Below are 26,794 nucleotides of genomic sequence, written 5' to 3' on the forward strand. Positions count from 1 at the left end.
TGTTGTAGAGAGCGATCTTCTCCGCCGCTTCCGGGTTTGGTCTCCGGGGATGGGCGTTCCTTCTTGATTGACAGTCTTCCGACAGGCTTCCGACGGTCGCATCCATCGCATCACGATTTTCCGAAAGTAGCCGAACGTCGGTGCGCAGGCGCCGTATAGAGCCGCGCCGACGTTCGGCTTCTTTCGGCTACTCGTGACGCGATGGATGCGACCGTCGGAAGCCTGTCAATCAAGAAGGAACGCCCACTCCCGAAGACCCATACCCGGAAGCGGCGGAGAAGATCGCTCTCTACAACGGTAAGTACAGCGTCGATTTTAAAACAACTAGCCGATTCCCCTAGACAAAATGAGCATCAGACTAAGGGTAAAAAAAATTTGGAGGGGGAACTACCGCTTTAACTTTGATGTAAGTAGAGAGTTCAGAAGATGGCAAGATGAATTCTGTCTGAAGGAAACAAAACGTTTTTATACGGGTTTCTCAGAATACATTTTGAATTGATAGGATACCCCGGGCAGACCATTGAGTCATGGATAAATCTAGTGATAAATGATGAAAAATTTCTAGAGGGAGTGGTATCTTTGGGGTGTTTGGATGCATAGTATTTTCTTGGATCAATATTTTCCACGCTGAAGCCGATGCCAACATGGTGGGAGATATTGCAGAGGGTAGTTTAATCTTAAAGGGAGTGCTCATCACCCACTATTTAAGATTTGGACGTACCAGTGTTAAAGTTTCGATAATGCTCCATAATTTTGAGGGACGTGGTCCAAACCATTCCGTAAGTTGATCCAACAGTGAAGCTGTATAATAATCTTTAAAATTAATAGATCCTGACCCCCCAGCAGATTTGTGTTTTATAAGGGTAGAATGAGCGCATCTGGGTTTGGACCCGTTCCAAATGCATTTATTGAGCAAGGTTTGGAGAGATTTAAAGAAGTAGTTAGGTTCGGGTATGGGCAGAGTCCTATATAAATATAAAATTTGTGGTAAATGGAGCATTTTGAATGCTGCAAGTCTACCGGACCACGATAGGTCATGTTTGTGTATAGATTGAATGTCAGATTGTAGTTTAGAAAGGAGTGGTTTATAGTTCGTTGAGAAAAGGTGTCTAACCAATCTGGTAAGGCGGATTCCGAGGTAAGGAATGTCCCTATCTGACCAGGTGAACGGATATTGGAGTTATAGGACATTTTTTCACGTGGCATCTAGATTAAGGTCTAGAACGTGCGATTTAGACGTATTTAGTTTGTAATAGGAGACTTTGCCTAACCAATTCAGTAATTTGTAGGCTTCTGCTAATGAAGTGATCGGGTTAGATAGGATCAAAATGACATTGTCTGCGAAGAGACTTATTTTATGTGTCGTTGTGCCTATGGTCATACCCATGATCAAGGGATTTGATCGTACATGTGCCGCTAGAGGTTCCATTAGTAGATCAAATATTAGTGGCGATAAGGGGCATCCTTGGCGTGTGCCATTTGTTATGTTAAACGATCAAGATAACATTTCAGCAGAATACACTTGCGCCGATGGATTGGAATAGAGTGCCATGATAGCTCTGAAAATTTGATCCCGAAACCCAAATTTATGGAGTACTTCTTGTAGATACATCCAATATCGAACGCCTTCTCTGTGTCTAATGAAAGCAGCAGAGAAGGCGTTCCGCTAGATTCTGCATGGTGTATCAAGTCTATCATATGTCTCGTAGCATCAGGTGCCTGTCTCCCTTTGTTAAAGCCGGACTGGTCCAAGTGTACGAGAGTCAGCATGATCTCTAATAGACATCTAACGATGGATTTGGCATAGATTTTAACGTCTAGGTTTAGGAGCGATATGGGACGGAAGTTTTGAGGGGAGGTTTGATCTTTCCCTGGTTTTAGAAGTGTAGCAAAAATTGCATTTAACGATTCTTTAGCAAACTTGGAAGAGGAGGCAGCGTCATTACAAAATTGTGTCAGGTATGGGATCAGTTGGTCGGAGTATTGTCGGTAGTATTCCCCCGTTAAGCAGTCTGGTCCTGGAGCTTTCCCAGAGGGTAATGATTTAATCATTGCAAGTATTTCCTGGTCAGTGAAAGGTCTATTCAAAGAGGTCAGTTGTGTGTATGTTAGAGTAGGGAGCGTAATTTGTTGAAGGAATGCGTTAATGTCAGTCCTTGAGGGTTGCGGAGTCAAAGGATCTTGGCCAATAGTATAGAGGTTACTGTAATAGTCACTAAACACATCTGCAAAATCTTGAGGATTAGTCAATTTCTGATTGGTGTGGGGATTAGATGGGTTATCTTTGTCTTGGTAGTAACTCGCCTCATACTTCAATTCAATAAGTATGAAGTATGAGGCGAGTACTACCTCAATATATTGTTTAGACCTAGCCCAAGAAATTTCGATCAGAGATCAACAACTGGTCACCAAAACTTTTTTCAAACCTACAGACAGGAACATATATATTCCAGTAGATAGCGGTCATCATGCTTCCTGGTTAAAATCCGTTCCGCGTGGCCAGTTCTTGGGGGTGAGACGAAACTGCACTAACTTGGAGGATTATAAGTACCAAGCCTCTGTCCTTAAATCCCGCTTTGAAGAAAAGGGCTATAATCCTGTAGCTATAGAAGAGGAAATTGTTAAAGTATCTTTACTTGATCAAAGGCTTTTGCTTTCGGACCTTAAAGCGGAGTTCCACCCAAAAGTGGAACTTCCGCTTAATCCACTCCTTGCCCCTTTACATGCCACATTTGGCATGTAATTTTTTTTTATTTTTTTTTTGGGGGGGTGGGGGCTTCAGGAGGAGTGGGACATCCTGTCCCACCTCCTCCTGCCGAGGGGCCGCTAAGGTGATACGTCATATCGCCTTTTGGCGGCCCCTCCCTGTAGGTGATCGCCTGGGACACGTAAAAGGTCTTAAATTGTAAAAGGCCTGTACAATTTAGAAAGCGCAGTGCCACTCGCGCATGCGCAGTGATTGCCCGGCCGTGAAGCCGAAAGCGGTCACGGCTGGGTGCCCACAGTAGCAATGAGAACGCCGGTCGGAGAGGGGGGGAAAGGAGCGGAGCTCCGGCCAGCGCGTCACTGGAACGTGGAGCAGGTGAGTGCATGTTTATTAAAAGCCAGCAGCTACACTTTTTATAGCTGCTGACTTAACTGGTTACCGACCAGTGCCGCAGTTCTACGGCGGCAGGTCGGCTCCCCGAGAGCCTGTAGTATAACGTCGGCTCTCGACGTGCCCCCCACTCGCCCCCGACTCCTGTGCCCGGCGGGAGCGATCGCCGCCGGCAACACGCGATCGCTCGTTACAGAGCGAGAACCGGGAGCTGTGTGTGTAAACACACAGCTCCCGGTCCTGTCAGGGAGAGAAATGCTGATCTTCTGTTTATACAATGTATGAACAGAAGATCAGTCATTTCCCCCCTACAGTTAGAACACACCCAGGGAACATACTTAACCCCTTCCCGCCCGTAGTGTTAACCCATTCACTGCCAGTGGCATTTTTATAGTAATCCAATGCATTTTTATAGCACCGATCGCCAATGGTCCCAAAAATGTGTCAAAAGGGTCCAAAGTGTCCGCCATAATGTCGCAGAACCAAAAAAAAAAAACGCTGATCGCCGCCATTACTAGTAAAAAAAAATAGTTTTTATAAAAATGCCATAAAAATACACCCTATTTTGTAAACGCTATAACTTTTACGCAAACCAAACGCTGATTGCGATTTTTTTTTTAAGAAAAATATGTAGAAGAATACGTATCGGTCTAAATTGAGGAAAAAAAAAGTTTTTATATATTTTTGGGGCATATTTATTAAAGCAAAAAAAAATTCATTTTTTTTCAAAATTGTCGCTCTATTTTTGTTTATCGCGCAAAATACAAAAAAACACAGAGGTGATCAAATACCACCAAAAGAAAGCTCTATTTGTGGGAAAAAAATTACGCCAATTTTGTTTGGGAGCCACGTCGCACGACTGCGCAATTGTCAGTTAAAGTGACGCAGTTCCGAATCGCAAAAAGTGCTCTGGTCTTTGACCAGCAATATGGTCCGGGGGTTAAGTGGTAATAAACATGAAAAATGCCTGGAACTCCCCTTTAATGTTAAGAGTTCCAATGATGGACATAAATGGTCGTTTATAACGTCCTTTTCGAGACAATATAAACAGAATAAAGACATCATTAGCCGACATTGGAAGGTCCTTAAAAATGATAGATGTTTGGGCCCCATCTTGCCTGAAAAAGCAGGAGTCATGAAACCACTGAGAGGAGCTATTGCCCCTAATGTGGTTGACCCCCCAGTGAAACCAGTCTTTTTTGAGCATCTCAAGGGTTATTACCCCTGTAAAAAGTGCAATGTGTGTATTCATAACAGTTGTGGCAGACAAAAGTTAAAAACACTTTTTAGAAAAAAAATCATACATTGTCACAATTAAGATATATAGTTATAGATGGTATTCCAATCAATAGACAAGGAGGTAATAGAGAACTAGAGCTAAGGAAACTGAAGGTGCATTGGATAAACCGTTTAGACCAGGCATGTCCAAAGTCCGGCCCGGGGGCCCCCGTTCTAGTTTAATGTGGCCCCCCTGGTAATTTGGATGTAAACTGTATTTATTGGTGCTGTCTCAGAGGGGACAGGGAGGGACGGGGAATGAGTGCTGTCAAATGACATACAGGAGAATCTCCTGTTTACCCGGTGGCATCTGTAATAGGAAGTCTCGTCTCCTGGCCTGCCATTGGATGACTCCTCTGTCTATCATAGGAGGTGGGACATTGTATTAAAGAGGCTGCTGTGTAAACAGGAGATTCTCCTGTATGTAATCTGTTGGCGCTTGTCCCGCCCCCCCTCCTCCGAGGCTGCAGATGGGCATCGATCAGGCTGCATTCATGGCAATGGCGAGGCTGCATTCATGGCAATGGCGAGGCTGCATTCATGGCAATGATGAGGCTACAGATGGGCACTGATTGGGCTGCATTGATGGGCAACGCCCCTTATTTTGTTTCACAGTTCTATATTTACGTGTTTTTTTCTGAAACTTCCCTCCTAAAGTGAAGGTGCATGTTAAATACGCCTATAAATACGGTATATCCAAATAACACGCCCAAGCTCATCTCTTCACCACACACAGCCACAAAGGCAAGAGAATTCTTGTTGGGCAGTATTAGTGCTCGGGCAAACACACTTAGACCAAATTTTAATGGTTCAAAGAATGTCAGCAAAATGGTCAGCCCTAAAGCATGTTCACTTCATCAAATCTGGCCCTCTTTGAAAAAAGTTTGGACACCCCTGGTTTAGACACATTGCAGCCCAAAGGGTTAAATACCGACTTTGATCTATATGTGTTCCTATGACAGTGTTCACTATTTTCGATTTTTTTTAAATGCATTTTGTATACACTTATATGTATTTTTAAAGTTAAGTAGTGTCAACAGTAGATCATTTCAACAATGACAGGAAGTCAGGTAAATCTGTGGGTGTAGTCAAACGGGACATACATTTCTGCCTTGCTTAGACAATACAATAATCATTATTAGGAGTCGGCTGCGAGAAATAGCCAGACAAGGTCTAAGGGCGTTGAAAGACTCCAGCTGTTCAGAGTGAGGCAATTACAGGCCTCTATAAGAAGTCCAAAGGGTTACCACTAATTGGCTGCACCACTCCTAACGCTGTGTGAGTAGGAGAGCAGTGCCAGAAAGTCTCCTGATGAGGTGAGGAGACCATTGACTTTTTCCTGTGTTATCAATATCAAAAGACTATTGTTTTGTGCTGTATGACCAGCACTGTCTACCCAGCAGTAGGCTGTGTTAGACTTCATAGATAGGTTCCTGTGTGGAAGGTAGACGCCCAGAGTGGCTAGGATTTAGGTTCCTGTGTGGAAGGTAGACGCCCAGAGTGGCTAGGATTTAGGTTCCTGTGTGGAAGGTAGACACCCAGAGTGGCTAGGATTTAGGTTCCTGTGTGGAAGGTAGACGCCCAGAGTGGCTAGGATTTAGGTTCCTGTGTGGAAGGTAGACGCCCAGAGTGGCTAGGATTTAGGTTCCTGTGTGGAAGGTAGACGCCCAGAGTGGCTAGGATTTAGGTTCCTGTGTGGAAGGTAGACGCCCAGAGTGGCTAGGATTTATTTTATGTTTGATTTTGTTTATGCTGTTTGGATGCTTGCAATTGTTTTACAGCAAGTTGGAAAAATAAACCAGAAACTTTGATTTCAACTGTCTTCGACTGCCAGTCTGTAGAAATTCAGTGTGTGGTGAACGCAACCAAGGGGTCACACACCCTGCTACTGAGCTAACCCCTCACATATGGTGGAGAATGCGGGCAGTTAAAGTAAACCCAAAATGGAGGAGATACTGAAACAGCTGGTTTTATCAAATGCAAATTAACAAGAAAATGCAAATCAACAGCAGATGAATGCAGATTGGCAGCGGAGCATTGCAGCTCAACAACAGGCTCACCAAGAGAGCATGGCAGCTCAACAACAGGCTCACCGAGAGAGCATGGCAGGCTGGGAACAGAGACACCAGCAGCAAATGGAGGCCATCGTGACACAGCTTCAGAGACAGCAGACCGAGGCTGGGAGTCAGGCCAGTAACATACCGACTTTTTGGGACAGAGAACTGGGATACCAACAAAGCCCAGCAGAGAATTTTCTGTTGTTGGAGGACTGCACAATCTACTGTGCAAATGAAGACTTGTTTCAGTGCAAAAGTAGTACAACATGTTTTGAGAAGAAATACCGCTGTGATGGGGTGCCACAGTGTCCTGATGGATCTGATGAAAAAAACTGCTGGAGACCAACAGATCCCTCTGTTTGGTGTCTTTCAAAGACTTGCTGCGTTCCTCAGAATTGGATCTGTGATGGTAAACCAGACTGCATTGATGAGCCTGATGAACAAGGCTGTGAACGTAAGGAATGTGGCAGTAACAAGTTCCAGTGTACTAATGGAGACAGTAATTGTGGGGACCATTCAGATGAACAAAACTGTACAGTCACTAAAACACATCCGCTGTCAAAGTGGGGAATTTAAATGTCCATTTGGTGAATGCTTGCTAATGGAATGGAAATGTGATGGTGCAAAAGATTGTAAAGACTGAAGTGATGAAAAGCACTGTAAATTGGAGAAGATCACTTGTGAAAACGAGCAGTGGGCTTGTGCTAGTAAAGATCAATGTGTTCCAACCTACTGGCGGTGTGATGGTCGCACGGACTGCCATTATGGCAGTGATGAAGTTCACTGCAAACTGCAGATGTGCAAAAGTAACGAGTATCAGTGTAAAAATCTTAATTGTGTTCCAACTAATGCTGTTTGTGATGGACAATCTGACTGTCTGGATGACTCAGATGACGGTGGTGCAACCCCAGTTCAAGATGAGCGTGACTCTGATGATTCAGAAGATAATGAACCTAGGGAGCGAACATCCAGCGATGTAGAAAATGGTAGCAATAATCGTAATGCTAGTGACTCTGAAAATGAAGATGCTCAAAATCACATTGACAGTGATTTGGATGATGAGCCAACCAGACAAAAAGGCACGAATGAAATTGAGGTTGGGGTAGACGAGGAAGGATTTATTTACCTTTCATTTGAAAACCCAGAGCCAGTTGACAGTCCACAGTTCCTCTGGTCCAAGGACTACAAGGGAGCTCCAGACTCAGAGAGAACCGACATTTATACCGATGGAAAAAAGTCTAAACATATTCAAACAAACCCTTCTGAGGAAGATGTAGGCACCTATGCTGTTGAAGTGCCAAATACAGATGGAGTATCTGCTAGTCACATGCTAACAAAGGAAGAACTAGAGGAACTGATGCGCAAAAGCCATGATGTACGACATCCACTGATACAGAAAATCTCAGGCTGGAATGTGGAAGTACTGGAGAATGGGGACGTGCGCCTCTGGTTACAAGTAGAAAAACTGTCCTCTGATGCAGATTTAGAGACGATTCTTGGGGGGGGCACGGCCGGCTGCGAGCAGGGAAGGACGCGTTCTAGAGGAGCTCCGCCAGGCCCAAACGCATCCAAAGCCATCCTGACACGGCTTCTTGGAATTGTGGCTGCTAATCCCCCTGCCCTGATTCCCGTGCTTTCCCTGAACGGTTGCCTACCTGAATCGGAGCCGTAGGACGGAGGATTGCTCTGCAAATCGGGCCGAGGTCGGCGTCTGCCACGCAAGCTCCGCCGCCATCTTGAGGCCTACGGAGCCTCGGAATCCACCGCCCTCGAGTACCGTGGACGAGGGGTGTGCGGAGACGGACCTCGGATCCATCCATAGAGGCTCTCCCGGACCAGGGGGAGAGCGCAACAGAGCAGAGAGGTTTTGAGGCCCGGCGAGCACACTCGGCAGCAGACGGCGCTCTGTGTATACAGGTGAGCGGCGCCCATACTGCTACTCCCCAAGTCCTGCAGCAATCATCTGACCCCCCTTCTGCGTAGACTCCAAGTCCTGTAGCATACCAACCACAGCTCACCCGCAGAGAGGACAGCCCGGGCCTCAGTTCAGGGGGGTTTCTCTGCCTATGACTGCCCCTGTTTACACACCAATAGCCTCACAAACCTCACAAGCCAGGCCTGCTATCAATAAAAACGCTGGTGCTGCTCAGTGAACTCCTCCTTACATCCCCCTCCTAACAGCCCAGAGAAGAGCCCTGAGATGCCTGGGATCTGTAAATCCCGGCCAGAAAAGCAAAAGTGATTATGAACATTTGAAGATGATGGTCATGTAGAGGGAGAGCCCCGGTTTCCGTTTCGCCAATTGCCGCTCCTGCGACGCTTCTTTAGCTACCACAGCCCCAGGAGCGAATAAAGCACCTGCCCGAACCCCCCTCGACGACATATGGGCAAGATTGGATTCCAAAAGGCCATATACAGAGGGTTTGTTCCGCCACCATCCACGAGATCTAACAGTGCAATGGAGCGCTTCCTGTATAGGCCGCAATCCCCGGCCCCGAGTAACGCGGTGCCCCCTCCGAAGCTTACCGACTCCCGCTCAGCGGTACGGACTGATCCTCCGGCGGACGACGGATCTCAGCGTGCCATGTCGGCAGAGGCCACAGATATGGTCACTGTGGCCATTCTGGATCACAAGCTACAATCACTCCTCCAGAACCTGACCCATAACATCACCATGGAGGTGGGTAAAATTACACAGGAGCTCCGGAGGGAGATAGATCAGCTAGGGGAACGTACAGACACACTTGAGATCAAGTTTGATGAACTCACTCAGTATGTGCATGTGTTAGAGGAAGATAATGCTGCCATGAAAAATACCCTCTCCCAGCTCCAACTGCAACAAGAGGATTTAGAGAACAGAGAAAGGCGCCAAAACCTACGGATCAGAGGGATACCTGAGTCAGTCACAGACAAGGAACTGCGCCCATATCTTCTGGCCCTGTTTGTCACCCCCGGCGCCCCACATTCCAGATATTGATTGGTGTTTAGATCGGGCTCATAGATCCTTAGCTCCCAAACCCCCTGCTGGCTCCAACCCTAGAGATGTTGTTGACTGCTTCCATTATTACGAAAGTAAAGAAGCCCTCACCGTTGCGACCCGCAACAAATCTCGCATTGACTTTAAACAGGCCAAAATACAGATCTTCAACGACCTTTCCCCCATCACTCTGGCGAAGCGCCGTAGCTTTCGCCCTGTCACTACACATCTGCAAAATCACCAGGTACCTTACCGATGGGGGTTCCCTTTTTGCCTATCTGTTCTAAAAGATGGAGTCCAATATTCATTAAGAGACCTTTATGAGAGTGACGCCTTCACACGCAATCTGGGTCTCCCCCCTGTACCCGAAGAAGATCTTCAACTTCCTGTATTGAATCCCAAACCTCTGACGACTCCGGCCAAGATCTGGACCACGGTGCACAGCAAGTCGAGGAAGGCATTTTCCACCCCTCAACGGTTCGACCATTCCAGATCCCAAACCTGAAATCATCCTACCCCACAGGTAACCTTATGACTCCCTATATTCCCTCCCTCTCATGGTAGGATGCGGTTTACCCCGACTGTCGGAGATTTTGGTCTCAAGGCCCGTGACTCAGGTTTTCCAGCTATTTTATTGTTGCCCATCTGGCTTTTTGCGCCCTTGTCCTCTGCGATAGTTCTTGCCCTTGGAAGTGTCTGCCACCCTGGACAGCCCTTCAGATGTCATTCCTGATGTTTCTACATGGTTCGGCACAGACTCCCCTAATTGGAGTGGCGGGAACCCACTCGCCCTCGGTTCTTGTAGGCTGTCATGCCCCCCACCCTAACCCCAGACTGCTGTCTGGGTTCCCTGGAGTTATTTTATCTTCAGGGCTTTTTGAACATTGAAATGTTTTCAATTTTTTTCTTTTTGTTTTTTTGTTCTCTTTTGAATTTTTTCTTTTCTTTTTTGTATCTGTTCTTCCAGGTCTTTTTTTTTTTACCTCCCATTGATATCTTGTGCTTTTTTTATTGCACCAATTCAACATATAAGCTTATGTGATTCAATACGTTCTGCACCATGGATGTTATACAGTTTAGATAAGATATATGTTACAGTAGCTGTATTACTGATTGAATTTCTATGGCTCTAAGGATTTATTCTGGTAATGTGAAGGGTCTGAATTCCATTGGCAAGATATGGCAAGCTTTAAGGGAATTCAGATCCTCCGGTGCGTAGGTGATTATGATTCAGGAGACTCATTTTAAATCTGGGGGTTCCTTCAAATTTGCGCCCAAACATTTCCCCACAGCCTACGTAGCTTCTGACCCGTCTGGTAAGGCGGGGGTAGCAATCCTCTTCAAACGTTCCTGTCCGATCCGTATCCTTTCCTCCCATTTGGACCCTGGAGGTCGGTATGTGTTCCTGGAATGTAACACCCAATTTACATTGGCAAATATATATGCCCCTAATGTTGGTCAGATTGGTTTCCTTACAACTGTTCTTGAGAAACTTCAATCGATCTCCCATCCCTTCATGATATTGGGGGGAGATTTTAATGTGTGCATGTCCCCGGCCAGGGACAGAAAGGCATTGTTTCGAGACACCCAAAGTAATGCTGTCCAGAAGCTGTCCGCATCATTTCGCAGATTGACCAGGTCATATAACCTTTTTGATACATGGAGAGTGAAACATCCGACCCAACGAGGGTACTCTTTTTATTCCCTGCCTCATAAGCTCTACTCCAGATTGGATAATTTTTTTGTAACAGCCCATTTGCTTTCATATGTGATCTCCTCAGAGATTGGCCCAATGACCTGGTCGGATCATGCACACATTGAGATCGATATTGTCTTGTCTGCTCCTGCCCCCAGGATGTGCCACTGGCGTCTCAATGAGTCTTTGATTAAGGATCCGTTAATACGAGTCCAGTTACAACAAAAACTGTCAGAATTGTTTTATTTAAAATGTGGGATCGGTGAAGGAGGTTTCCACTCTGTGGGAGGCCCATAAGACTTTTTTCAGGGGGGGAATGTATTTCTGCTAGCTCCCGTCTGAAAAGGGATTCCACGAAGCAAAAAGATGAGCTCCTGGTCCAACTTAGAGCTGCGGAAGCACATCTTCTTGATTCCCCTACTGTGGAGTGTCTAAGGGTGGTGGTCTCCTTGCGGAATCGTATCAAACCTTTTAATATGAATAAGATATCCAAAACTTTGTTATGGGCTAGACATAAATTTTACAGATATGCCAATAAGCCGCACAGAATGTTAGTTAACAGATTGAGACCACGCCCCTTCCTCTCGATCCCTGATCATCTAATGCAGCCAGATGGTACTCCCACATACTGCCCCAAGGCTATGACACAAGTTTTTGGAGATTTTTATAAGAAGTTGTATAACTGCTTGGGTGGGGATCCATTGACTCAATTCTCCCAGGTTGACTTTGATGCTTTTAGGTCCTCTTTAGCTCTTCCTAAGCGGTCTACAACTCTTTATTTTTTAATCAAAAGTTGGTTTTATTGATACAATAAAGTCATACAGTACAGTTAGGATGTATACAAAAATTGTGAAGATATATTCACGATGATACAGAGAGAAACGAATATAATCACTATATAATATGATGGTCATTGATTTTTAACCGATCCTCTCTCTCTCCAATGGGATTAATCAATACATATTATATCTATGACGGGCCTGTATCCTTGGAACTAGTTTCTTATTAACAACCCATGTATCCTTTGCAACAGGAGTATATTACAAACATAAAAAGAAAAATAAATATAAAACTAAAAGATTTCTTTGTACTTAACATATAAACATATGAAATTTCACCTTAAGCGTTCTCTGCCTCTCCACACCCAGTCATACTGTCGTCTTCAAATAAGTCCACGTCTACCCCAACATCAGACTCTCTTCCCATTTCCGTTTAACAGCAAATTAACCCTGTAATAGTCTCTCCATAATCAGTTCGCTAGGTCCCAGCCCCGGCACATCCAACCAGGGTTGCCACATTGAATAAAAAATTTTAAGGGCATTTCTATGTTGGTATGTGATCTTTTCTCTTATCAGAGAGCTATTTACCATCTTAACCCATTGTCCCTCCGATGGTACCCTGGGGGTGATCCAATGTCGAGCTATGGCCTTTCGTGCCGCATAAAGCAACCGCAATACCGCAGTGTGTCCGTTAGGGGAAAGTGATGGTACCTCAAGGGCGCCCAGTAAGCAGATCACTGGGTCATGAGGAAAAGAAAAGTCATACGCCTGAGATATAGTGTCAATAACATACCGCCAGTACCTGAAAAGCTTGGGACACTTCCATAGCATATGTAACAAATCCCCTTCCTGTGTATTGCACTTGGGGCATATGGGAGAATCCCGTACGCCCCATTTGTGTAGGCGAGCAGGGGTTCTGTATACTCTGTGTAGCAAGAATAAGTGTGATAGTCTATGTTGTGCAGACACCGAGACCAACGGAGCCGAGGTCAAACACAACTCCCAAGTGTCTCCATCAATGGGGCCCAAGTCGGTGACCCACCCCCTCTTACATGGTAGCGTAGACGCGTCGTGGGTAGCATTCAGCAACCTGGAATAAACTTGGGATATCATGCCTTTCTTGTCCTTGTTAAAAAGTACATCATTATGTAGAGGGTGTTGTACTAGTGACATGGGAGAAAGTCTGACTTCCCTCTGAATAGCATGCCTTAATTGGAGGTACCTATAGAACTGTGTTCTATCTAGCCCAAACTCTTCCCGTAAGTTAATAAAGGATTTGAGGGTCTGGCCCACAAACAATTGTGCAATATACCTGATTCCTATATTGGCCCAGGTCCCAAAACCCTCTAGTTTGAAAATTTCCCTGAAGTAGGAGTTTTTCCAGATTGGGGTATATAAGCATACCCCCCTGACACTTAGACTAGATCGAATGTATTTCCATAGGGTATTAAGTAACACTACCGTGGGCAGAGTCTGATCTAAATGTGTGAATCCTGCCTCCAAGTGGGAAACCGCTGGGAGCATCGACTCTGAAGGAATCAGCGGGGCACGTACAGGGTCTCCTGGGTCTACCTCCCCCCAATGTCCCAAATGTTGAATTTGAGATGCTATGAAATAATAGCGGGCATGAGGGACGGCCAGGCCGCCTTGGTCCTTGGCTAACTGTAATGTAGTAAGTTTTATACGTGCTACCTTTCCCCCCCAGATCAGATCTCTAAACTGTGCGTCAATCTGAGCGAACCATTTATGTGGGATCCAAATCGGAGCATTGTGAAAAACATACAGAAGCGGAGGGGCCCACACCATTTTTATTAGGTTCGCTCTGCCTGCTACTGATAGCGGGAGTTTCTTCCAGGCTGCACTTTTTTGTCTAAATTTAAGCAACAGGGGAGCTAGGTTAAGAGAAAGATATTGGGCAGGTTCTGGTGTGATCTGTATGCCCAAATATTTGAATTTGTTTACCACCAATATGTCCCTAGCACAGTCAGGTAGTCGGTCGGTCAGGGGGTCTAAAGGCATGAGCACTGATTTGTTCCAATTGATACTGAACCCTGATAGTTCCCCGAAGTCTGCGATCAATGTCATCACATTCTTCAGAGAGTTCTGGGTATCTCCCAAATATATCAGCGTGTCGTCTGCGAACAATGAGATAATATCCCGCCTATTTCCTCGAATGAATCCTGTAATGTTAGACGATGATCTCATGTGTATAGCTAAGGGTTCAAGAGCTAGGGCAAACAGCAGGGGCGACAAAGGGCACCCCTGCCGTGTGCCCCTGAAAAGTCGGAACGAGTCAGACACCTCCCCATTAATCCTCATTCTTGCTGTTGGAGAACTGTATAGCAATTTCACCCATTTTAAGAAAGATGGACCTACCCCAAATCTACTCAATGTCTCCCAGAGATATGGCCATTCAACACTATCAAATGCCTTTGAGGCATCAAGGGAAAATAGAGCTCTATTGCCTGGATTATCTACCGGGATTTGTATGTTTAGGAATAGTCTTCGTAGATTCTGTGCTGTGGATCTGGCTGGAATGAAGCCGGACTGGTCCCTATGGACTATAAGGTGAATGCATTTAGAGAGCCTAGTGGCCAGGACTCTAGCCAAAAGTTTGACATCAAATGTCAGTAGAGAGATGGGCCTATATGAGTCCGGGGAAAGAGGATCCTTCCCCGGCTTCAGTAGGACCACAATCAAGGCCTCATTCATGGACGGTGGCAGTACCCCCGTTTCAAATGCTGCGTTGTAAGTTTTCAATAGGATGGGGATAATCTGGTCAGAGTACCTGCTATATACCTCCGAGGGAAGTCCGTCGGCTCCCGGCGCTCGCCCATTATGTGCCTGCGCCAGTGCCTCTAGAAGTTCCTCGCTAGTGATGGGAGCATTAAGCAAGACAACCTCAGACCTGGGGAGCTGTGGTAGTTGGTACTTGTCCAGGAAAAAGCTCAACTGTTCCGGGGTGGGATTGACCTTTGACGAGTAAACATTTTGGAAGAACTCTCTGAAACAGCTTGTAATAGAACGTGTGGAGTGGCATAGCATTCCCCCTGCATCAGCGATAGCTGCGATGTGAGAGGAAGGCTGCTGTGATCTGGCCAGCATCGCCAGTAAGTGACCTGTATTCTCGCCTTCCTCAAAATGTTTCTATTGCAGAAAGAACCTCTTGTTTTCGGTCAGTTGAAACGAGAGATCCTTGAGCAAGGTCTGGGAAGCTAACCATTTTCTTTTTAAATCATCATTAGAGGGGTCTGCAATATAATCCATTTCAGCGCTGCCTGCATCTTTTAGTACCCTCTTCTCCCATTCTTTAGTGTCAGTTTTAATGTGGTTAATAGCCCTAATAAATTGGCCTCGTAGAAAGGCCTAGAGCCTAGGCCTAGAGCCGCATCCCACACAATGTGAATATCTGCCGTGTTCAAGTTTACCTGGAAGAATTCTGTAAGGAGTGGTGTGATTGGATCTGGCTCTGGAAAGAGCGATAACCAAAACGGGTTGAGCTTCCAGAGACTTCTGTCTCTTATCTCACCCAACCCTAAATCTATCGTGAACGGAGAGTGGTCGGAGGTGTGTCTCGGGTGGTATTCTGAGTCCCTAACCTTAGGAAGCAGAAGACCATTGCCAAAACCCATGTCAATCCTGGATAAACCACCCACTGAAGCTGACTTGCATGAGTACATTTTGGCCTCAGGATTGCGCATCCTCCAGATGTCAGTCAGGCCTAGTTCACCCATCAGCCAAGCGAAAGGGGTGGGGCCCCTCCTACCTGTCTCCTCCGTCCCCGTGGTGTATCTAAGTCTGTCTAGACCGTAATCCATCAAGTTATTAAAGTCCCTCAGGACCATAACTGGGATACCAGGGAGACAGGATACAAAATTAGCTAGTGTTTTCAATACAGTAGAGGAGAACGGAGGGGGGATATACATTCCTGCCAATACACATTTAACTCCATAAAAAGAACCATACAAAAAGACATATCTACCCTCAGGGTCTATTTTGGCATCTATACATGTGTATTGGGTTCCTCTACGGATCAGGACACTCACTCCCCTCGAGCAAACCGTGTGGGTCGAATGGTATTGGTAGCAAAATTGCCTACTCGCCAGTTTTGGGGTAGAGCCCGAGGGGAAGTGAGTCTCCTGTAAGCATATCACCTCCGCACCTATTCTCTTAATAGTGCGTAGCACCTCTATACGTTTAACAGAACTGTTGAGACCCTGCACATTCCAAGACAGGTATCTAACTACATTCGACATGGCTTGCAGGTTTGGGTAACATCAGGAGAATATGGCCAAATTCAGTATACGAGTAGAGTATTGGAGCAAAGTTATGGAGCATGCTGACATCAAGTAGCACATTAAAGACTAATATTGCATTGTAGTAGCAGGGCAGGCAGTTAGTAGGTAGAAGACATCCTGGATCATGGTTAAGGGGGTAGCCGGTCAGAGATGACTGGGACAAAGATAAAAAAAAAGTCATGAAGAGAAAAACAGAACAAAAAACTGATTTCAGTGTACATGGCATGGAGAGGCCTCCACTCAAACGAATCATATAAAGTGCAGCCAATCTGACTGGCAAAACTCAGGTATTAGGCTGGATAGGGCCAATAACAACCCTCTCGGGGGCAACAGTGGAAGCAACCAAACAGTCTTGGAGCTTCTCAACAGCTAAACATTGGGCCTTAGCAAACCAAGCTAACAGTCATCGCCTATCTATAGGCAACCTAGAACAAAGGCAAGTGGGTATGTGAACTACACCAGATCAATAATCTGAGCCATCTCAGTCCGCTGGCCGTCTCCCCCTGGCTTCTTTAATTGCCTGTTCTTCACGGTCAAGCCACTGTGCTGCATTGGCAGGGGAATCAAAAAATTGAACTGAGCCAAAGACTTCCACTCTTAAGCGGGCTGGGTACAACATGGCATATTTTAAATCAAGAGCTCTTAGGCGACGTTTTACATCAATAAACTTGCTTTTTTTCTTTTGTAGTTCGGCAGAAAAATCCGGAAATAAGGAAACTCTAGTATTGTCAAACTTCAGGGCCGTCGGGTTAATTCTGGCATTATATAGCGTGGCATCTCTATCCCTGTAGTGCAGGAATTTAAATAAGAAAGGTCTTGGTGGTGCTCCTGGCTGCGGGGGTCTGGAGGGAACCCTGTGGGCACGTTCCACAGAAAACATAGGGGAAAATGCCTCTCGCCCGAACGCTTCGATCAGCCATTTCTCAATGAACTCCACAGGATTTTTCCCTTCTATCTTTTCCGGGAGGCCTATAGCCCTCACGTTATTCCTCCTCATCCTGTTCTCTAATTCCTCCAAACGAGAGGAATGTTGATCTACCAGATGATTGTTATAAGCAAGGTCTCTCTGCATGGGCCCCATGTCATCTTCTATGGTGCTCACCCGTTCCTCCAGAGCGGAGGTTCTTTCTCTGATCTTTTGGGCATCTTGTCTGAGGAATGAAATTTCAGACTTCATCCCTTTCACCTCTGTGGTTAATGCTGCTAGGGACACATTGCATGATGTTACTGCGGTGAATATGTCTTAGCGTGGGTTCCCCTTCAACTACAGGGCTCTCCCGTCCCTGGGGCCTAGTTGGAGCCTGGTTTGGAGTACTCACTGTGTCCCACGTGAGTCCGGCCTGTACCGCTTCTTCCAGGGGGACAGTGTCGTCCGTTTCCGACCCACCGCCTGCCGAATCATCCGGAGAGCTGGAGGATGCCACGGGCTCCGTTAGCAATGGCTGGGAGAACAGCTTCTCAGCCGCCTCACGGTGCTTCTCTTTCGCGCTGCGGCCTGCATGCGCGCCATGTGGAGCCATCATTTCCGCCGGCTTGTTCACTAGCTGGCGTCTGCCGTGTGACATCGTGGGATGATTTCGCCGGGAGAGGTAAGTATTTGTTCCTCGGGTGTTAAGGATTCCTCCGGTGTGCTCAGGGATGAGCAAGGTTGCCTTTTGCAGAATATTAACGAGGATTTTCGGCGGAGCTCGCCTAGGTTGCGTCCGGCTACATCCGCTGCCTGGCCACGCCCCGAGAACAACTCTTTATACTTAATGCCCCTGTCTCTCTTGAAGAGATTATCAAAGTTGTGAAAGCTCTCCCCGCTCACAAGTCCCCTGGCCCAGATGGACTCTCGTATGTTTATTATAAAACCTTCTCGGAAATTTTAAACCCCCATCTTCAGTCTCTCTTCTCCTCACTACTCAATGGCACCGTCCCCCACACTCATTTTCTACACGCATTCCTGACGGTCATCCCAAAACCAGGTAAAGACCCTTCATTGCCAGATAATTACAGCCCCATTGCGCTATTGAATTCGGATTACAAGATTTTTACTAAATTGCTGGCTAACCGACTTTCCCCGCTTTTGACGGCTTTAATCCACAAGGACCAAGTGGGGTTTGTTCCCACGAGACACACAGGTGATAATACCAGAAGGACTGTGGACCTGATAGATCTTTTAACCAAAACTAAACAGACAGGAGTTGTTCTCAGCCTAGATGCGCAAAAGGCATTTGATCGCCTTAGTTGGCCATTTATGTTTGCGGTCCTTGATAGGTATGGATTCTCGGGTCCTTTTATCCATGCCCTGCGAGCCATTTACTCCACCCCTACTTCCCAAGTACAGCTTTCCTCCTGTCTATCTCAGCGGTTCTCCCTAAGTAATGGCACTAGGCAAGGGTGTCCGCTGTCGCCCTTGCTGTTTATTTTGAGTCTTGAACCTCTGGCGGAAGCCATTAGGCAGCACCCTGACATAAGGGGGGTTCCGCTGAGGCGAAGGGATTATAAGCTTTCACTTTTTGCTGAAGACATTCTGCTGACCCTCACTCATCCGTCTACCTCTTTACCTGCATTACATGATATTCTTTCCATCTTTGGGGGCCTGTCCGGGTTTAAGATTAATCAATCAAAAACAGAGGCCTTACCGATTAACATGTCACCGGAGATGCTCACATCTCTCCAAGACAAGTTCAATTATCATTGGTGCCCTATCTCATTAAAATATTTGGGGGTGTATATTACATCTTCATACTCCAACTTATACCAAGCTAACTTTCGCCTCATGTTTGCAGAGATAACTCGTCTCTTGAATCTGTGGTCCTCTCTTCCAATCTCCCTATTAGGCAGGATTAACGTCCTAAAGATGTCCATACTCCCTAAAATATTGTACCTTTTCGAGACACTCCCTACTTCTGTCCCAATGTCACAGTTGAAACTCCTCCAGAGGCGATGCTTCAGGTTTGTCTGGAATAATGCCTCCCATAGGATCGCACAATCAGTAGTTTACGCCCTTAAGCATAGGGGTGGGATGGTGGCACCGGACATTATTAAATACTATTATGCCTCTCACCTCCGTATATTGACCTTTTGGGTGTCTAGAAAGGCCCCTTCCAGATGGGCTGAGATAGAGATGGGGATCACTGTACCAGCGCATCCCTGTTACTTGCTTTGGCCATCGTCCGCTAAATTTATGCCCCAGCTGAGATCTTTATGCTTGGCTCCAATGCTGTTTACCCTGGCTACTTGGAGATGTGTGGAGCGGTTCTCCCTCTCCTCCAAATGTTCCCCCCCTAATGAACGTTCTTTTCAATCCAGATATTCCTGATGGCATGTCATTTGGGAAGATGTATCCCTGGACTCAAGCTGGAATTTTTCAGTTACAACATTTAGTCAATCCGGCCACACATATTTTTCTATCTTTTTCAGAATTGCAAGCGAAATATGATCTGCCAACTTCCCTTCAGTACTCTTATCTACAATTTAAGCATTTTTTTCCCTCCACGTTTCCCTCGTTATCACTAGAGAGACCCACAGATTTTGAGCTTTTATGTGTAGCAGGTCCCTATGCACCTAAGCAGATTTCATCAATATATAAAATTCTACATGAAACCCCCCCTCTGACGGACTCCACGCATAACTATATGAAAAAATGGTCTACTCTATTAAAACACCCAATTTTGTTGCTAGATTGGGGGAAAATATGGGCTAACACTTCGAAGATTTCATGCTGTGTAGTGCAGAGGGAGACTGCCCTTAAAATGTTATTCTGGTATAGGACCCCGGACTTATTGCATGCTCGTGACCCTACCCTCTCCAAGTTTTGCTGGAGGTGCGCGGGAGCCGTGGGCTCTCTATTTCATATTTTCTGGGAATGTCCTCATTGGCCCTTTTTGGATAAGGATTCAAGAGCTTCTACAGTCACTGCTATCCCATCCCGTTCCCTTGTCACCTTTGCACTTCATATTGGGCTTGCCCCTTATGGGTCTGCCTAAGACATTGCAGAAACGTATGTCCTTTGGGCCGCAAAGAGCCATCCCCAGGCTCTGGCTCTCCACTTCACCCCCCACTATTCACCAGGTTCTCTCAATTATAGTAGATACGCGTAGGATGGAACACTTGACTGCTAAGATTGAAGACACCCTGCCTTTGTTTGAGAGCATTTGGAAATTGTGGGATGATTCCGAGTTCTCATCGGGATATCTATCTGATCCCTCTCATGAGTCTTGATTTCCATGGTGCATATTTTATTTTCTGTTTATTCTTTTTGTTTTTATTTTCTGGTTCTCTTTATACCTTTTTGTCCGGTAATAGCTGACCTTTTATAGTTCTGTTTGTCTTGGATTATGGCTAGCTTACATTGCCTTGATACCTGAATCTTACATGATTTTGTCAGATTGTGCCTGTATCACCACATTGTCTAAGGTTTGTCGGCTATGTATTACCGAAAGTTGAACTTACTTGTTGCAATGTCATATTCTGTATACGGACTTTGAAAATTTCATAAACAATAAAAAAAAAATAAAAAAAAATGATGATTCTTAATGACAAAGTCATCCAAAATACACCGAAACGAAAAATAACATTTGACAAGGAAAATGGACTTATTGAAATAATTAAGGAAGACTTTGGTAAAGAAGATAAAGGACTGTATACTGCAAAAGTAGTAGATGGAAAAGCATCAAACCATTGTTAATTGTTACCCTTACTGGGGAAGATTTTGATAAAGTTTATGAGTCCCAAAAGAAGAAGAAGGCATGGGAAAAAAAACAAGGACCACATTTTGAGGAGCAGTTGCAGTGGAAGGTCACAGAAGACTGCCACGTTATGATATGCAAGGTTAAAAATACAAAAACAAAGCCCACGCTCAAGTGGTCTGTGGACAAGAAACCACTATCTAACGGACAATTTGATAATCAAACTGGATCAGGCACACTTGTAATGAAAAAGTTTACAAATGAAGATAAAGGACTTTACAAAGCTGTGGTAAAAGATAGCAGGGGAGACGACACGACTGAAATGGATCTTACCAGAGAAGGTATTGAAGATATAATGCAGGACATTTGTAGAATAAGTGCAATGTCTGCCTCCCCACTGAAAGGTAAAGGCACAGCTGACGGAATTAAGATTTACAGCGATGTGAAATATTTCATGGAGAGCATGAATCCTGTGTGGCACCACAAAGATAAGAAAGTAAGCAGTACAGATTGACTTAAATCAGGAAGCACAATGGAACAGGTTTGGCTGCACATTACAAATCCTACAGAGTCAGATCGGGGCTTGTACATGATGGAACTGTCTGATGTCAAGGAGGAGTTCAGAAAAAAAAAAAAAAAAACAGATGAAGCAGCAGCTATGGGGGCTGTATATCAAGCAGCTGCTCTTAGCAAGGCATTCAAAGTTAAGTCATTTGTAGTTTGTGATGCAGCGATCTATCCAATACAGGTGGAGTTTACTAGAGAGGTTGAAAAAGAAGAAGACAATGAAGATGACAAACATGATATCAGTGATACCTTTTCAGAGCCAGGTTATGAAAATGATTATGTTGAAGATTTGAAAGGAATAACTGCTGTGTCATTGAGGAAAAGACGAACGCGAAGGTATTTGTGGGAATATAGCGAGCAATTAATGCCTTCTCAACATGAAGGGATGCTGAGACTGTCTGAATGGGACAGAGACACGCTTCCCAGTAATATGTACCAGAAGAATGGTCTGCATCACGACAAGTACACTGTGAAGAAATCTCGCAGGACAGATGTGGAAGACATGACTCCAAATCCAAGAAAACTTCTGCAGATTGGTGGTGAACTGCGTAAACTGAATAAAGTAATCAGTGACCTAACACCCGTATCGGAGCTTCCTGTCACTGCCAGGCCGCGATCTCGTAAGGAGAAAAACAAGCTGGCTTCCAGAGCTTGCCGTCTAAAAAAGAAAGCCCAGTATGAAGCCAATAAAGTGAAGCTGTGGGGCCTGAATACGGAATATGATAATTTGCTGTTTGTGATCAATTTCATAAAACAAGAGATAATGACACAAATACAAATCCCCTGGGTGAAATGGGCTTTGGATTCTCTCCGGTACTACCTTGTGGGTAGACCGTTTGAACTGGTGACGGATCATGCCCTATTGAAGGAGGGCACAGACCAAAAATTTAAAGGCACGGATTGAAGATTTAAATGAGCTACAACTAAAGCTTAAAGATGCCCTAAAAACTAGCAAGGCTAGAGAGAATAACCTCACAGAAGACCTTGAAAACCTAAACCAAGAGTTGCGAACAAAGCAGAGAACCCTTAATAAGCAACAGAAGGAAAAAGATGAAGTATACAAGGAAAACGAGGAACTGAAAAAAAGAGTGAAACGTTTGATGAGCAGCATACAGAGCAAGTCCGATCTGGACAGTAAACAGAGTATGATAGATGAGCATCAGAAGAAAATTGAAAAGCTTGAACTGGTAACGCATCGCCCCGGTGCTAAAATGGGGAATGCAGATGGGTTGTCCCGAGTGCATGCCTGCCTGGCAACCGGTGTCCCAACCCTAGGGTTGAAACAAGGGGGGGGGGTATGTGACAGGAAGTCAGGTAAATCTGTGGGTGTAGTCACAAACGGGACATACATTTCTGCCTTGCTTAGACAATACACTAATTATTAGGCGTCGGCTGCGAGAAATAGCCAGACAAGGTCTAAGGGCGTTGAAAGACTCCAGCTGTTCAGAGTGAGGCAATTAAAGGCCTCTATAAGAAGTCCAAAGGGTTACCACTAATTGGCTTCACCACTCTTAAGGCTGTGCGAGTAGGAGAGCAGTGCCAGAAAGTCTCCTGATGAGGTGAGGAGACCATTGACTTTTTCCTGTGTTATCAATATCAAAAGACTATTGTTTTGTGCTGTATGACCAGCACTGTCTACCCAGCAGTAGGCTGTGTTAGACTTCATAGATAGGTTCCTGTGTGGAAGGTAGACGCCCAGAGTGGCTAGGATTTAGGTTCCTGTGTGGAAGGTAGATGCCCAGCGTGGCTAGGATTTAGGTTCCTGTGTGGAAGGTAGACGCCCAGAGTGGCTAGGATTTAGGTTCCTGTGTGGAAGGTAGACGCCCAGAGTGGCTAGGATTTAGGTTCCTGTGTGGAAGGTAGATGCCCAGCGTGGCTAGGATTTAGGTTCCTGTGTGGAAGGTAGACGCCCAGAGTGGCTAGGATTTAGGTTCCTGTGTGGAAGGTAGATGCCCAGCGTGGCTAGGATTTAGGTTCCTGTGTGGAAGGTAGACGCCCAGAGTGGCTAGGATTTAGGTTCCTGTGTGGAAGGTAGACGCCCAGAGTGGCTAGGATTTATTTTATGTTTGATTTTGTTTATGCTGTTTGGATGCTTGCAATTGTTTTCCAGCAAGTTGGAAAAATAAACCAGAAACTTTGATTTCAACTGTCTTCGACTGCCAGTCTGTAGAAATTCAGTGTGTGGTGAACCCAACCAAGGGGTCACACACCCCGCTACCGAGCTAACCCCTCACTATATATATATATATATATATATATATATATATATATATATATATATATGCACACACACACACACACACACACACATATATATATATATATATATATATACATACATACATACATACACACACAGTAGGTGACCGCGATATTGTGTCAATCTTGCTCCCTTTCTCGGCGAGATTGATCACCTATGAGCCCCAACGCGGGAGCCAGCGCCGAGCTGGCTTGCCGAGATGGAGACAAAGCCGTCATAGAAGCGACGGGAGATCCGACTTGGATTCCCGCCAATTCTAGCTGCGGCGTTTGGTATGAATTCTAAGAGGGAGAACTCCACGCCAAATTTTAAATAAAAAACCGACATGGGTTCCCACCCAGGAGCATACCAGGCCCTTAGGTCTGGTATGGGTTGTAAGGAGACCCCCCCTACGCCGAAAAACCGACGTGGGGGTCCCCCCACAATCCATACCAGACCCGTATCCAAAGCATGCTACCCGGCCGGGCAGGAAAGGAGTGGGGACGAGCGAGTGCCCCCCCTCCTGAGCCGTACCAGGCCGCATGCCCTCAACATGGGGGGTTGGGTGCTCTGGGGCAGGGAGGCGCACTGCGGGGCCCCCCCACCCCAGAGCACCCTGTCCCCATGCTGATAAGGACATGGCCTCTTCCCGACAACCCTAGTCGTTGGTTGTCAGGGTCTGCGGGTGGGGGCTTATCGGAATCTGGAAGACCCCTTTAATAAAGGGGGCCCCCAGATCCCCACCCTAGGTGAATGAATATTGGGAACATCGTACATCTACCCATTCACCTGGAGGCAAAGTGTAAAAGAAAAAAAAACACAACACAGGGTTTTTAAAGTAATTTATTAGTCAGCTCCGGGGGCCCCCCCCTGTCTTCTTTAGCTCTTTTAGCAGGGGGGGGCTTCTTCTTCCACTCTCCGAGGGTCTTCTTCCGCTCAACGGGGGTCTTCTCCGCTGCTATCTTCGTGTGTTAGCTCGATTACTAGCAGCGGCCAGCCCGCTCTTCTTCCGTCTTCTTCTACCTTCTTCCCATGTTGTCACAACGCTTCTTCCCGCTGTTATGCCGGGTGTCCGGTGCGCGATGATTTATATAGGCCTCTCTTATGATGTCACAGTCCCATCATGCTCCAGTACCTACCCACGGACACCCGGCATAACAGCGGGAAGAAGCGTTGTGACAACATGGGAAGAAGAGAAGAAGACAGAAGAAGAGCGGGCTGGCTGCTGCTAGTAATCGAGCTAACACACGAAGATAGCGGTGGCCAGCCCTGAAGAAGAAGGCACCGGAGAGCGAGCGGGAGAAGAACCGGGCCAAGATGACAGGGGAGAAGATGGGAGAAGACCCCCGGTGAGCAGAAGAAGACCCCCGGTGAGCGGAAGAAGACCCCCGGAGAGTGGAAGACCCCCGGAGAGTGGAAGACCCCCGGAGCTGACTAATAAATTACTTAAAAAACCCTGTGTTGTGTTTTTTTTTTCTTTTACACTTTCCCTTCAGGTGAATGGGTAGGGGTACGATGTACCTCATTCAGCTAGGGTGGGGGGCCGGTATCTGGGGGCCCCATTATTAAAGGGGTCTTCCAGATTCCGATAAGCCCCCGCCTGCAGACCCCGACAACCAACGGCTAGGGTTGTCGGGAAGAGGCCCTGTCCTTAACATGGGGACATGGTGCTCTGGGGTGGGTGCGCCCCGCACTGCGCCCCCCTGCCCCAGGGCACCCAACCCCCCCATGTTGAGGGCATGCGGCCTGGTATGGCTCAGGAGGGGGGGCGCTCGCTCATCCCCACTCCTTTCCTGGCCGGCCGGGTAGCGTGCTTTGGATTTGGGTCTGGTATGGATTGTGGGGGGACCCCACATCGGTTTTTCGGCGCAGGGGGGGTCTCCTTACAACCCATACCAGATCTGTTTTGTCTATTCCAGCGAGTGCAAAATGTCGGCACCCTGTCACCAAGATTCAGCGCGATGCTGTCGTGCTGAAAACACATTCTCGGCAACAGGTACTGTGTGTATATATATATATATATATATATATATATATATATATATATATATATATATATATATATATATATATATATATATATATATATATATATATATATATATAAAACAAAGCAAAAAACCCTAAGGTTGGCGCTGCGCTGAATTAATTGAGTGATTAAAGGTGTAACAAGAAATTAATAATTGTGTTAGTGAAGAGCAGCTAGCATTAAATTGTGTACCACAATCTTACAAACATAAAAACAAAAAAAGGAATGCAGCGCTAATAAATGATGAATCAACAATATGAGTGAATAATTGATGATGTTAGCATAAAAAATGAAAAAAAATATATATTATCTCCCCAAAGAGTAAACAAATTGAGAAGTAAAAAAGAGAAAATCACCAAGCTGTAAAAAATCCAGAAATTAGTGAATGATTGCACTTGATTTTCTCATAAATATCCCACAAGTGAAAAATGTGAAAAAACTAAAAAAAGAAAAAAATGACACAGAAAGTCCAAAAAAAGTTCCATAAAGGTTTCCAAGACGGTGAGGATAGAGTGATGAGAGATGAAATTTCCACACTACACCCGTGCCTGTAAGAATGCCTGCTTACCGAAATTAAAGACTGTATCTCACCAGTCTCATAAAGCCTCTGGGAATTGAGGTATCCCACAACCCATCCACCTGAATGATCAGAAGGCTCAGCATAGAATCCAAACGGAACCGTGGATAATGAAAGAGAAAAGGATTCTCATAGCGTATAACGTTTTAAAATCACAATACGTATTTATTAAAGGTTGCACTTACAATTAAGTAGTGTATATTGAGCAGTAACAAGCAATCACAAAAAGAAATCCTCCTCCGTTGCTTCAGTACTGCGATGCTTCCTCGCTACCAGGACTCACACACCGCTGGCGTTCAGAGCGAAAGCGCGATGACGTCACAGCAACCCTAGGGTTGCTGTGACGTCATCGCGCTTTCGCTCTGAACGCCAGCGGTGTGTGAGTCCTGGTAGCGAGGAAGCATCGCAGTACTGAAGCAACGGAGGAGGATTTCTTTTTGTGATTGCTTGTTACTGCTCAATATACACTACTTAATTGTAAGTGCAACCTTTAATAAATACGTATTGTGATTTTAAAACGTTAT

General features: G+C 45.7%; 2 protein-coding genes across 7 annotated transcripts in view; one reads left to right on the forward strand and one right to left on the reverse strand.

Annotated features, from left to right (window-relative positions):
* Positions 1-26,794, reverse strand: part of TBC1D22B (TBC1 domain family member 22B) — a 911,570-nt gene that overhangs the window by 436,573 nt on the left and 448,203 nt on the right. The window lies entirely within an intron of this gene.
* On the forward strand, positions 20,983-22,341 carry LOC120927143 (CREB3 regulatory factor-like). Its single transcript, XM_040337615.1, has 2 exons — positions 20,983-21,354; positions 21,607-22,341. The coding sequence occupies exons 1-2, from the start codon at positions 20,989-20,991 to the stop codon at positions 22,327-22,329; spliced, it is 1,089 nt and encodes a 362-aa protein (XP_040193549.1). The 5' UTR covers positions 20,983-20,988; the 3' UTR covers positions 22,330-22,341.

The sequence above is a fragment of the Rana temporaria genome, chromosome 2 (genome assembly GCF_905171775.1).
Source record: "Rana temporaria chromosome 2, aRanTem1.1, whole genome shotgun sequence".
NCBI lineage: Eukaryota > Metazoa > Chordata > Amphibia > Anura > Ranidae > Rana > Rana temporaria.

What these genes read in the sequence shown, in the direction of transcription:
- LOC120927143 (XM_040337615.1), top strand. Translation starts at nt 20,989, where the DNA reads ATGATATGCAAGGTTAAAAATACAAAAACAAAGCCCACGCTCAAGTGG. An exon ending in GGCACCACAAAGATAAGAAA is followed by an intron (nt 21,355 to 21,606) that starts GTAAGCAGTACA and finishes TATCCAATACAG; the next exon opens with GTGGAGTTTACTAGAGAGGT.